Raw genomic sequence first — 13379 nt, 5'->3', positions numbered from 1 at the left:
AACAAAGCCCCGCAAGGACAAACAGTAGGCTAACATCACAAACTCTACATAATTAACAAATTGTTTCAGACTGAGGGACCATCTCTCCCTTTAGCGTACTTCTGCAAGGGTCTTTTGTAATTAGATCTAAGTGAAGCAGGGGCTGAAAGACATAAGCTGGAATGAGGAACCTTTAACTTATACTGGTTAATTTTTATTGTGTTAAGATAATCTACAACATATCTTTAGGGAGTCTCAAAAGTAGTAGTCTCCTATCTTATTGAGTGCTACCAAAGTGAAGCTGGTAGTATCTGTTTTGTATATAGATAGCTGTGGTTTTATCAATCTGACCCTGAACTGATTAGGATTGTAAGAAGCTAAAAATCCTGAATCAAGTTAAGAAAGATGTGTAATGAAAAAATCCACTGAAGACCTTATCAAATTAAAAGCAGATGATAAATTTATTGTAGATTCTCCCACTAAACAAGTGTACTCTACTTGGGAAGTCATCAAAAGTGCAAATATAGTTCAGTGTGTGATTTATTTCAGGTACTAATGGAGAGGTCACAATTCAATTTACACTTGGAGCTTCTTTCAAGGGAAAAAACATTCTACTTTCAGAAATGTAAACAAAAGCTCTAATACACAGACTACTTTCTGACTGGAAAAAAAAAAAAACCTTATTAGCAAGCCTGAATAAAAGGTACAAATGAAATAAAGCCCATCTGGTGGAGTTTTAATAGTGTCAGAAAGAAAGGCTTAAAGTTCAGCCTGATTGGAGAGGCCCATCATCTCTTAATTTCCTGTTATTAACTTTTCAGATGTGGTTTTGGATGTGATTTGTTCCATTTATTAAAAAAGAAAAAAGTATATACTGTCGCATAATCCCTCTTAACTATGCTAGTATATCCCTAATAACCTGCAAGCCTGAATTTCTCAGGAAAATATTTTACACAGCGAACAGGCAAAGTTTTACTACATGAAGCCACCATTAAACTCCCTCATCTAGGGAGAGACGGTATGACCGCGCTAGCCGCTCTCACTCGGTTTTCTTTAGCCTCAACCAGCTGTGAACTGGTTACTTTATGACTTCAATATCAGAGAAAATTTATTAGGGATCCAGGATGTAGACACCCCAGGTGACAATCACTGCCGTGTACAGAGCTGCCGGGGATGCCACGCGCGGGCGGCACGAGACCGCTCCGGCCGGAGACCGAGCGCCTTCCCGGAGGGCCTGCGCCTTCACACCACCAGGGGGCGGTGGTGGAATGGAGTGTCCGACTGTGACCCCACGGCCGCAGCCCGCCAGGCTCCTCTGTCCATGGGAGTCTCCAGGCAAGAATGCTGGAGTGGGTTGTCATTCCCTTCGCCAGAGGATCGAACCCGGGTCTCCTGCACTGCAGGCAGATTCTTTTACCAGCTGAGCTACCAGGGAAGCCCCACACCAGATGGCAAGGGTCAATAAAAATATTTTAATTGTTGTTACAAAAAAGGGAAGCTTCCTTATTACTACTAAACTTCATTACCTAGTCAACAACCGCACAAGGGCACTCATCATTACTGGCAGTTCTGAGAGGAAAGGTCAGAGCATACAGTAGGATCAAACAACCGCCAAGACAACAAACTGGACAGTTTTGCTTTCCTTTCTTTCTTCTGTGCCTCAAAGCTTTGAAATGTTCTCTGTTACAATATTTGCATTAAAACAATTTGTCAGTCTGTAGGTACAATGTACTTATCAGTGTTATACTTGTCAGTAATCAATGATTTAAAAAGAACTTGAAAAATAAAAAGTGCTCTATTAGGGCAAAGGAGAGATGAGTTAATGATCAGTGAGAAAAACCTCATTAAGACTTTATGTTGCACCAAAAAACATTACTGAACTTATCCCTCTTTTATATAAAAGCTATAATATAACCGAATACAAAAATGTATTTATCCAAAATTTTCAGTGAAATCTTCAGAACATCTACCTGCTTGAACCATTAGCTCAAAGTTCAGGCTTTCATCTCACCTAGAAGAAAACTTAACTAAACTGAAAGCACTGTGACCTAATAATGGGCAACAATACGCCTAACAAAGTAACGCTTCATGGAAGAAATCTAGGGTAGCAGTACAATCATTAAAAAAAAACAAACCAAGATTTTTTTTTAAACAAAATATGCCCCCAGTATAACTTGTTTTAACTATATTTCCTGTGTGCAAAAAAGCGAATCTTACCTATTGCCATGAATATTTCATTTACATTCATTGATGTTTTAGCTGATGTCTCCATAAACAATAAACTGTTATCATCCGCATAGGACTGTGCCTCCTGTTTGCATAACAAAAAATGATAAATGAGATACTTTTATACAATTACTACACCTCCCTTATTTTTGTTATTAAAAGAGGCTTCCTTAGTACTATCCCAAGCTGATCACCTCTAACCAACAACTGTATAATCAGCAATTCCTTATCGCTGAAACAAAGGTAAGGGTACTGCAGTCGTCATTTCCTTTTCCTGCCCTAACTTCTCGCACCATCCCAGCCTGCTGCATCTGGTCTCCCGTGAAATCCGCTCTCAGACGGCGAGCCTGAGAGAGGTGGCGGCGGCGCGGGGCTCTCTCGACCCCCTGGACCGTACCCGCCGGGCTCCTCCGTCCGTGGGACTTTCCAGGCAAGGACATGGAGTGGGCCGCCGCTTCCTTCTCTGGGAGAAGGGGGAAGCCATTTTCTTCTAAATACTATAAACCTCTCTGATCTCTATGGCAATTTACTTTTCCTTATGCTCACTATGTGCGACGAGGACAACGGGAAACCAAATACCGAACCCCGACGCCCACCACTAAATGGCGCCCTCCATTTATCTAATCCTGAGCGGCTTCCACAAGCAGTACTGAGTGTGTCGTGAGTCATTTCTGTGAAAATGCTATCACCGCTTTGCAGAGCCATACTTTACAGTTTACGTGTGTTACTGTTTTTGAGCCTCACAGCTGTTGTGAAGAATCGTCAGTGATCTTTCCAATTTGATCAAGAGAACAAAAACCTGAAGTTCCTTAGAAATGTTCTGTGACGGCCACTTCTGACTAGAATGGGGCTGCTCTGCCTGCGCCTCTGCGCCGAGGCAAGGACCTCAGGAAGAGCAGCAGATGACACCGCGCCTCCCAGGGCCGGGGCGGAGTCACAGGGAACACGCGTGCGCGTGCTCGGGCACTACCTGCAGCGCAGAGCCCCGAGCGCCGCCCTCCCGCGGGCACACCCCGTCTGCAGGGGAGAAAGTCACCCCGTCACTGACAACACGCTCGGGGCCACAGGCAGACTGCTCGGGTAGAGAAGCGGAAGAGCAAGAGGACGCGAGATTCCAAAAGCGTCTAACTAGACAGCTGCTTTATTTTAAATGACTGCTTTGCAGCAAGGAACATTCTTAATTAGCTATATTAGAAAACATGCAAACTGGATTTTTAAAACCCTTCATTTCTGAAGACTCTTTTAAGAACAACTACACAAGTGCATGTGAATATGTGGGCATGCACAAGTGTGCTGATATATATAGTATATAGGTAAATTTTTAAAAAGGAAGGATAATGAAGAGTATGTGATCAGGGTTGGAGGGATTAGGGTAGGAGGTAATCACTTTTGCTTTATATACTTGCATACTGTTTGTGAACAAACTACTTCTTTTGTTAACTGTTTAGCTCAACAAACTCTTTGAATCAACTTATATATTACAATTAAATAAAGATATTTTAAAATTCTTTATTGTGAGTTTCTTTACACATACGTGTGAGATTCTCTGATGGATATAAATAAATTTTCTTTCTTAAAAAAATTTTCTTAAATTTTATACTGGAATATAGCTGATTAAAAATGCTGTGTTAGTTTCAGGTAGACAGCAAAGTGATTCAGCTACATGTATATACATATATCTGTTCTTTTTCAGGTTCTTTTCCCATTTAAGTTGTTATATTGAGCAGTGTATGCCATCCAGTAGGTCCTTGTTGGTTATCTATTTTTATTATGTTTTTGGTTATCCATTTTTAGACACAGCAGTGCGTACATGTCCATCCCAAACTCACTACCTATTCCTCCCCCCACTGCCCCGTAACCATTAAGTCATTCTTTAAGTCAGTCTGTGAGCCTGAGATCTTATCATCATAAGATTTAATTACATAGTATACCACAGGTTTAATTACAAGCCTACCACATACCATTTATCTAAAAATTTTCTATCATTTGTATAGTTTTAAAATTCAAGTGTGGACAAAGAAGAAAAATATGCACCCACAAGTTAAATTCAACATACCTGGAAGTCAACAGCTCTTTTATTTGCCAGATCGGCCTTGTTTCCTGATAAAGCTATTACAATGTTAGGACTGGCTTGCCTCTGAAGTTCTTTAACCCAGTTTTTGGCCCTGGCAAAGGACTCCTGGGAACAAAGAAACAGCTATTTGGCACAGGCTCAAAAAATAAGGAACGTCTTTGTGAGATGAGGCTTTGAAGACTGTCCAATGTGACTCTTGGAAAGACATTCTTAGGACTACTGTATTATTTGAGACACTTTTATGTTTTTTAAAATCAGCTTTTCTATTTCATAAAAGCTTTGGCAGAAATGTCATACTTGGCTAACAAACAGATTTTTAAAAATCTCTTATGTAACTGAAATTCTGAATACTAGAAACGGATATTCAGGCAAGTCTCCATGCAGCATGCATCTCTACTCACCTCGTTCGTGATATCGTAGACAACTATGGCTGCCTGGGCTCCTCTGTAGTACATGGGCGCTAGGCTATGGTACCGTTCTTGACCAGCCGTATCCCATATTTCAAACTTTACTGTTGTGTCATCAAGACACACCGTTTGAGTTAGAAAAGCAGCTGAAAGAAGAAAATGTCTACAGTAAGTTATCATTTTCCTCCAAATATTTTAATGTTATAGAAAACACCTGGAAACCTTATTTACTGCATACTCACAGTTAATAGTGGCTTTAAATACCTGCAAGATCTATGCTTCAAAGCTAGATTAAAAACGCTTACATATAAAAGCTTTGTAATAAAATCACAGATTGAAAGTGCTTCTTATTCTTTTTTTTTGTTTCTTATATTCTTAAAAAGTATGTTGTAATATTAAATAACTTTAATACAGTTCTTAAGCTATTTTTACAAAGTGAATTTAAAAAGTTTAATTGTAAAATGACTTAAGAAATACATATGCTGATATTGTTGAAAAAATGGGGTGGAGGGATGAGCAGACCTGCAACTCCCATCTACACTGACAGCAGCACACCAACCTGCCCCGCTCCCTGGGGTTTACTGGCACGCTCCGGAGTTCAGGGCCCGTCCATCATCACTACATCAGTATATTTCTTATATTATTCCATCAAAGTATCATGAGACCTTAATTTCTGTAACCGTTATTACCTCAACCTAGACTTAATTTATTAACAGAGATTCAGTATCAATTCCTAGCTTTCATCCCTTGCCTTATGGATTTTTTGATTTGTACTTTTTCATCTGTTCTTTTCTCAGATTTTAATAAGAAAGTAACATTTTACAATGATATTTTTGCTCTTAAAAAGAGGACCGTCATATCTCACAAAGAATTACTGTATCACTTATTTTCTCACTTGTTTTCTGAGAATAATATGAAGTAAAATGTCTTTTATAAGCAAGATTCTCCTGGCTCTAGAAATAAGCATCAGGAAAGACATGTATATTTATGAAAAATAAGAAACTGATTTGTACGAGGTAAGTTATAAAGGAGTGAACTGCACTTTAAAGTACGGCAACCTTTCAGGAGACGTCAACAAGACCGACGCCCGGCTGCGCCCCCAGCGCAGTCGGCACCCCTACAGCGCCCCTCCTTCGTGACTGCGCTAACTGAACCCTGCTGCTCCACCATTCACACCGGTTGGCATGCTCCTTCCTTTTTCTTTTAGCTCAAGGTGTATTCCATTCCTTCTCTGAAACTGGCATAGATTTAAGTTATAAAATTTCAAATACTCTGTCCTCCCATGTAAGAGAATTATTATTTATTCCTATAAACTGTAGCAGTTTATCTAGTGATGTCAATCTTAAGCAATTTACTAGTTAATATCACTATGCTGAATAAGTCAAGTTTAATTTGATTTACATCGCTTATATTAAACATTACATACATTTTTCATGCTATTTTTATTAGGTCAACTGACTGCTGTGATGGCTTTAGTATCAATAACTATAATCTTCTCAATTTTGCAACCATAATAGAAATGTACTTTCAGTCAAATTCTATTAATAGTTCTGTGAATTCTCACAAGTGGCTAGTCATATTTAAAATATACACCAATGAAAACTTCTTTTACCATACAAAATCAGCAATAATATTTTTAAAAATTCTGTATGTACAATAAAGGATACCAAAAAAGTACTATGTCACTTTTTCAGAGATGAAAAGTTCTCATGCAGAATCAGTATTTTTAAACACTTGAAAAAAATTAAGTACTCCTTTTTAAATGAAAGGGATAAAAGGTAAGGAATGGATCACAAAATACAATCCCTTTCTCAAGTATGGTTTGATGCAATTTGAAAAAACTGGGTTATAATTTGCATTCAGACTTTTGTTTTCTCTGTTCCATAACCACAAAGTACACTGGTCACAAGCAGATTCATTTACACTTTCATAAATCAACCCTAGGCTCAGGTAAAGAATTATGAAATTATGCTGCCTTAAAGGAAATATAATCTGATTCTCAAACCAGTTAAAGATACCACAAAAGGCTACCAATTTTTTTTTTTTATAAATGCAGGTACAAAATGACAAAACACAGGAAAGAGAAATTTCAACCAACACACTAAAATAACAACAACCCCGTGACCAAGTAGATTCTTTTGAAAATACAAAGCTATTACACCCATAGGCCAAAAAAGAAAAATCATATATTATTTAAATAAAGGCAGTTGAGTCAATATTCCTAATATACACACAGAATTCTTCCTTAAAACAGATCAAGTGTCAATTTCATCCTTAAGCCTGAAACCAGCATTTTACACAAAGCTCTTGGGCAATCTCTCTAAACGTAGAAACCAGATATGAAAGTCAACATCACAATTATGTAATACCACTTCAGATATTCTTATAATAATTAAAGGAACAAATTATTAGAAAGAGACATTATTTGGAAGAAGCAAGAAGACTAAAATGAAAATCCAAAGACACCAGCTAAAACAAAGCAGATAGTTAAGTCCTTTAAATTGGCCTTACAATACACAAGCAACGACCAGATTTTCAGTGGTATCCTGGGAGAAGACTCGATCCCTTATCAAGCTAGCAAAGAACAAGGACAATCAGGTCCGCTCCTCGCGGCTCTGAGAAGCTTCCTCTATCGCACCCTCCCAGCAGGTCCTGTCTGTGCGCTCCCAGAGCTCCCTGGGCAAGGACATGTTTCACACTTGCTGTAATTACTGGTTTACAGTGTTTTTTTTCTCCTAGTCTTAAGAGTTCCTTAAGAAACAATCTGTTCTTGTCCATATCCAGTATCTTAATAGAAATCCCAGTTCATGTAAATATTCAGAAAGTTTGCTGAAGTTCATAACAGATATGTACAATTATTCTGGACTATTTTGACTAATTACAGGTTCCAAATAGGAAAAAATAGGTATTTTTAAAAGGCCTCTCTCAAGTTATTATGTAACTAATACAGCTTCAAACTGCCAACAAGATCTTTTTAACTTAGTAACACCATATTGTTAACCCGGTATGTTAAAAAGAGCGTGATTTGGGGGGAGGAAAGGCCAATGTTAGAGGCCAGTGGAACAGTATGAGCACAACCACACATGTGAGAACCATTTAAAAGCGCTGTAGTGCCCCAAGAGCAGAAATACAGGACTAAAGCAGCCCGGTGTTACGAACATTAAATGCTGCATGGCCATCAAGGTTTCCCCAAATCCTCGAGTTTTCAAGGACTACTGAAGGATTTAACTTTTCCCATAAGTCAGTCAAGTAGAGCTGATAATTTCAAATCCTCAGTGCTTCTAAAAGGACATTACTAGTCATTTATAAAGTTGTAAAAATAATTCTAGCACTCAAAACATAAACTACTACATCAATACTGTAGCAACATTAACCAACCACCAACTTCCCTGAATCTGCAAAACCACTTTAATTTATCCAAAACGTCTATTTTCTCGCTAAGAACCATCACTTTCTTAGACCTCTTCAGTTTTCTCTTCACTTCAATCACCAGCACTAGCAGTTGGTTTTCTTTTCGGGCCCATATTTCACAAAGAAACAGCTTTTATCACTTCGAGAGTTACTGTGTACGCGACGACAGGTAGAGAAAAACAAAGCCGCGTGGAGATGCAGGTGCCGGCCTACCGACCAGGCCCCCTCTGAGCTGACACGTCAGCTTCTACAGCAAGCTTGGCAGCAGGTAACACTGCCATCTCAGCCACACTGCAGATTACTGAGTGACAGACCCTGGGGCCGGCTGAGAGTAGCTCGAACTGTGAATGCTAAATCTGCAGAAGCCCAAAGCCTGTAATGTGTCAGACCCCGACAGACAATAAGCAAGGAGGGGGCACTGCGGAACACTGGGTGAGGGGAGACCGCGGCCATCAGCAGCGTCAGCCAAAGGTCATCGTGAAAAAGAAAATTCAAACAGCTACTGTGAGTCCACACGGACTGAACAGGAGAGCAAAACAGAGAAAGCACAGACCCGGTTGTCACCCCAGCCCTCAACTTACTGTTTTACCAAATTGATAGGAAAGAATTACTTTATTAGAACTGACCAAAAATCCTTAACTGACCAAATCCTATCAGATTTGATTATATAAAAATTAAGGTCTTCAGGTTTGTAATTAGAACATGTGTCACACATTCAAAACACAGGGGTAAACATCTAGAAAAATTTCTACAGTGGATGCTATGAGCTTGATTTTTAATATGTAGAAACCTCATGTAAATCTTAAGAAAACTTTTACATCAAAGATAAATGTGTAACAAAATTCACAAAAGCCATATAACATAGAAGAAAATCAACACCACTAGTAATCAACAAAATCATTCTCAGAGAAAAAAATAGTTAAATTTTATCCCTTAACTAAGCAAAATTGAAAAATGAAACTAAAACAGAGCATAGCAAAAACTCATGCTCTGGTAGAGACACTATGTAACTGTTTTGGAAATAATTCTGCCAACATGTGGCAGAGCCACAAAAACTTATTTGTTATCGTAACATCTCATGGAATCTCTAAAGATGGCATGACAGCAAGGAGGGTAGGGAGAACACACCTTTTAAGTTTGAAGTATTTTTGTATTTAACAGTAAGAAATAACCCAATGTATAAGATGGCTAGCAACACATGAAAAGATGCTCAAGATCACTCATTATCAGAGAAATGCAAATCAAAACCACAGTGAGGTACCATCTCACCCCAGTCCGAATGGCTGCTATCAAAAAGTCTACAAACAATAAGTGCTGGAGAGGGTTCGGAGAGAAGGGAATGCTCTTACACTGCTGGTGGAAAGTGGAGATTCCTTAAAAAACTGTAAACAGAACTGCCATACGACCAAGCAATCCCACTGCTGGGCATACATACCGAGGACACCAGAACTGAAAGAGTCACATGTAACCCAGTGTTCATCGCAGCACTGTTTACAACAGCCAGGACATGGAAGCGAACCTAGACGCCCATCGGCAGACGAGTGGGTGAGGAAGTCATGGTACATATACACAATGGAATATTACTCAGCAATTAAAAAAAAACCCACATCTGAGTCATTTCTCATGAGGTAGATGAAACTGGGGCCCATTATACAGAGTGAACTAAGTCAGAGAAACTAAATACAATACCAATACAAAACTAAATACCAATACAGTATATTAATGCATATATATGGAATTTAGAAAGATGGTTAACAACCCCCCTATATGCGACACAGCAAAAGAGACACAGATATAAAGCACAGACTTTAGGACTCTGTGGGAGAAGGGGAGGGTAGAATGATTTGAGAGAATAGCACTGTAACATGTATGTTACCATATGTGAAACAGATGACCAGTACAAGTTTGATGCATGAAACAGGTGCTCTGGGACAACCCAGAGGGATGGGGTGGGAGGGAGCTTCAGGATGGGGGACACACGTGCACCCATGGCTGATTCATGTAGATGTATGGCCAAAACCACCACAATATTGGAAAGAATTCTTCCAATTAAAATAAGTAAATTAATTTAAAAAAATAACATATAAATGAAAGGCACTGATGACTTGGTAAGTACTAAGAAGGAATTAAATTTAAAATTTACAAAATGACCTCTTAATTGTCAAAAAACGAAAATTATATAAACGTTTTACATATCTAAATATACATACATATGTAAATGTCCTCCCTTACGTAAGCTTTCACCCAAGTGGTGGACTTGATGCCCTATTAAAACTAAAAGGGTATAGTAGTGAGAGGCGGGAAGGGCTTTGTCAGGATCTCAGACGTGGATCAGGGACTCGGGATCCTGAAACCCAGGCTGAAGGCTGTCTGGGAGTGGCGTGCAGGGGCAGCCCGAGGAGTCTCAGAGCTCAGCGAGTCGACGGTGGAGTCTGATGGATCTGGACCAAACTCCAGGGAGAGAGATGGCGGAAACTGACCAAGAAAGAGGCATCAGAGTTATCCATGAAGGCAGACACTGGTTTGCTGAGAAAAAGGGAATCAATGGCCACTAGTACTCTTGCCTGGAAAATCCCATGGACCGAGGAGCCTGGTAGGCTGCATGCAGTCCATGGGGTCTTGAAGAATGGACACAACTGAGCGACTTCACTTTCACCTTTCACTTTCATGCACTGGAGAAGGAAATGGCAACCCACTCCAGTGTTCTTGCCTGGAGAATCCCAGGGACGACGGAGCCTGGTGGGCTGCCATCTGTGGGGTCGTACAGAGCCGGACACAACTGAAGCGACTTAGCAGCAGGAGCAACAGTATCATAGTATTAATAGAATGAATTTTATCAGACAGATGAGCACTGACTTCAGATGATAAAATTGCACACCAACAGGAATGTATGGATGGTCTAAAGCCAACAACAAAAAAAATAAAAGCTGAGGCCATTTTTAGTTTCCATTAAAACTGCATGTGTGTATGGGAGATTAGACTATGGAGCACTAGATTACAGAGCAAAGATGAAGACAAAGCATTCACAGAAGAGTTACAGTTGGACTAATCCAAAGAAGAACTTAGCAAAGGGGGTAAAACCAGACTGAGACAAAGAGAAAAGCATACACAGTGATTAAACTCAAAGAGAAAACACTGCAAAAGAATGGCAAGGTAAAACTTAGTATATAGATCATATATTAAAACTACGGCAGGGACTACCCTGGTGGTCCAGCGGTTAAGACTCTGCCTCCCAATGCAGGGCACATGAGCTGGACCCCTGTTCAGGGAAGTAGGACTCCACACGCTCTGGGGCAACTCAGCCCGCAAGGCACAGCACAGACCCCGTGAGGCCAAAAGACGGCAACGTGCCCCAAGGCAAGTCCATTCCACGAGCCCATCTGTCCAACACGCAGCACATGGAGCTCCTGCCTTAACATCTGATAAGAGACTGACCAGGGACTGGGGCTTCCCTGGCGGCTCGGATGTAAACAACTTGCCTGCGGTGCAGGAGACCTGGGTTTGAACCCTGGGTCAGAAAGATCCCCTGGAGGAGGGCATGGCAACCACTCCAGTATTCTTGCCTGGAGAATTTCATGGCCAGAGGAACCTGGCGGGCTACAGTCCACGGGGTCACGAGCAGTTGGATATGACTGAGCGACTAACACTTTCACTTTCAAGGGGTTGGTATCCAGAATACACATAGAACTCCTACAACTTAGCAACACAAAAAAAAATCCAAACTACTCAGTTAAAAAAATGGACAAAGACTTTAATATACATTTCTCCAGAGATATACAAATGGCCAGGAATTTCCTGGCAGTCCAGTGGTTAGAACTCAGGGTGCTCACTGCTGGGGCCCAGGTTGGATCCCAGATCAGGGAACTAAGATTCCACAAGCCATGGGGCATGGCCAAGGGGGGAAAATACACACACATATGACCAAGCAGCACACGGAGATGCTCAACATCACCACTAGAAAAATGCAGATCAATATAAGATACCACTTCACACCCGTTAGAACAGCCATCAAAACGGCAAAAAACAAGAGTTCACAAAGATGGAGAGAAACTGAAACCCTTATGCACTAAAGTGGGTATGTTAAGTAGTGCAGCCACTGGAGAAAATGGTATAGAAATTCTTCAAAAATATTAAACACAGAATCACCATATGATCCAGCAATTCTACTTCCAGGTATATGCTCAAAAGACATGAAAGGTATTTGTACACCAATATTCACAGCAGAGTTATTCACAATAGCCAAAAGGTGGAAGAGACTGAAGAGTTCATCATAGGATGAATGAAAAAGCAAAATGTGGTACGTGGAATATTATTTTCCCTTTAAAAATCAGGAAAATTTGACACATTCACAAGAGGGATGAACCTTGATCACATACCAAGTGAACTAAGTCAGTCATAAAAGGACACTATCATATAGTTTCTCATATATGAGTGAGGTTCCTAGAGCAGTCAAATTCATAAACAGTAGGATGGTATTTGACAGGGGTGGGTGGGGGTGGGAAATAGGGAGTTATTGTTGAATGATTAGGGTTGGACATGATGCCTGCACAACAATGTGAATGTACCTAATGCCACAGAACTGTACATTTAAAATGTTTAGAATTATAAAAACTTTATTATGCATATCTTAACATAACAAAAATCATTCAAGCAACATCTGAAGATAATTGTTGCCAAATGAATACAATCCTAGAGTACATAATGATACACAGGGAAGAGTATGCATGAAGTCATGCAAAATGAGGTAAAAAACAATCATCACTTTTTCTCTAACACTGTCTAGGAGGAAGATACACTTATTAAAAAGACTAATTCATGTAATTTTTTTCAGAAATAACAAAAGAGTGAAAGAAGCCAAGGTGTTTTTTTTTATTTCACAATCACAGCTTGATGGTTATTCTTAAAGGACACTACTCTTCTAAGGGAATCTACTAGCCAGGACTAAGCTAGTCACATGTTCAGCTGAACAGGATCATATTAGTACATCTAATAGTACCCTAATGCATACTGTTTTAAAATTAGTCGCGGGAGTTTGAATTTGGTTAGTATCAAGCTAGTGCACCAAACCTGACTGCCCGAGATAAAACCAGTGTTTGAACCCTCAAACACTGGTCTATGGTCACCACACCAAGGGGACTCAGCAGATTGGGTTTATGTAACAATGATGCACCAAATACTAAACTGGGGAGCAGAATGAAGGCACAGAATACAAAGAGGAACGGGGAAGAAATGGAAGAAATGTGACAAACGGGAGAAAAGGGGAAAGGTTGTTATAATCTAGT

At 39.9% G+C, this 13379-nt stretch overlaps 1 protein-coding gene across 1 annotated transcript in view; it reads right to left on the bottom strand.

Annotated features, from left to right (window-relative positions):
- The window catches only part of RAB5A (RAB5A, member RAS oncogene family), a 31280-nt gene that overhangs the window by 2292 nt on the left and 15609 nt on the right, over positions 1-13379 (bottom strand). Inside the window, exons 3-5 of the mRNA XM_070467064.1 lie at positions 4681-4832; positions 4262-4384; positions 2197-2290 (exon numbers count right to left, since the gene is read on the bottom strand). Coding sequence (XP_070323165.1) covers positions 2197-2290; positions 4262-4384; positions 4681-4832 — 369 coding nt within the window. The remainder of the gene's footprint in view (positions 1-2196; positions 2291-4261; positions 4385-4680; positions 4833-13379) is intronic.

This window comes from Odocoileus virginianus, chromosome 4 (genome assembly GCF_023699985.2).
Source record: "Odocoileus virginianus isolate 20LAN1187 ecotype Illinois chromosome 4, Ovbor_1.2, whole genome shotgun sequence".
Taxonomy (NCBI): domain Eukaryota; kingdom Metazoa; phylum Chordata; class Mammalia; order Artiodactyla; family Cervidae; genus Odocoileus; species Odocoileus virginianus.
The sequence above is the reverse complement of the archived record's forward strand: the minus strand, read 5'-3'. Positions and strand labels throughout refer to the sequence as shown.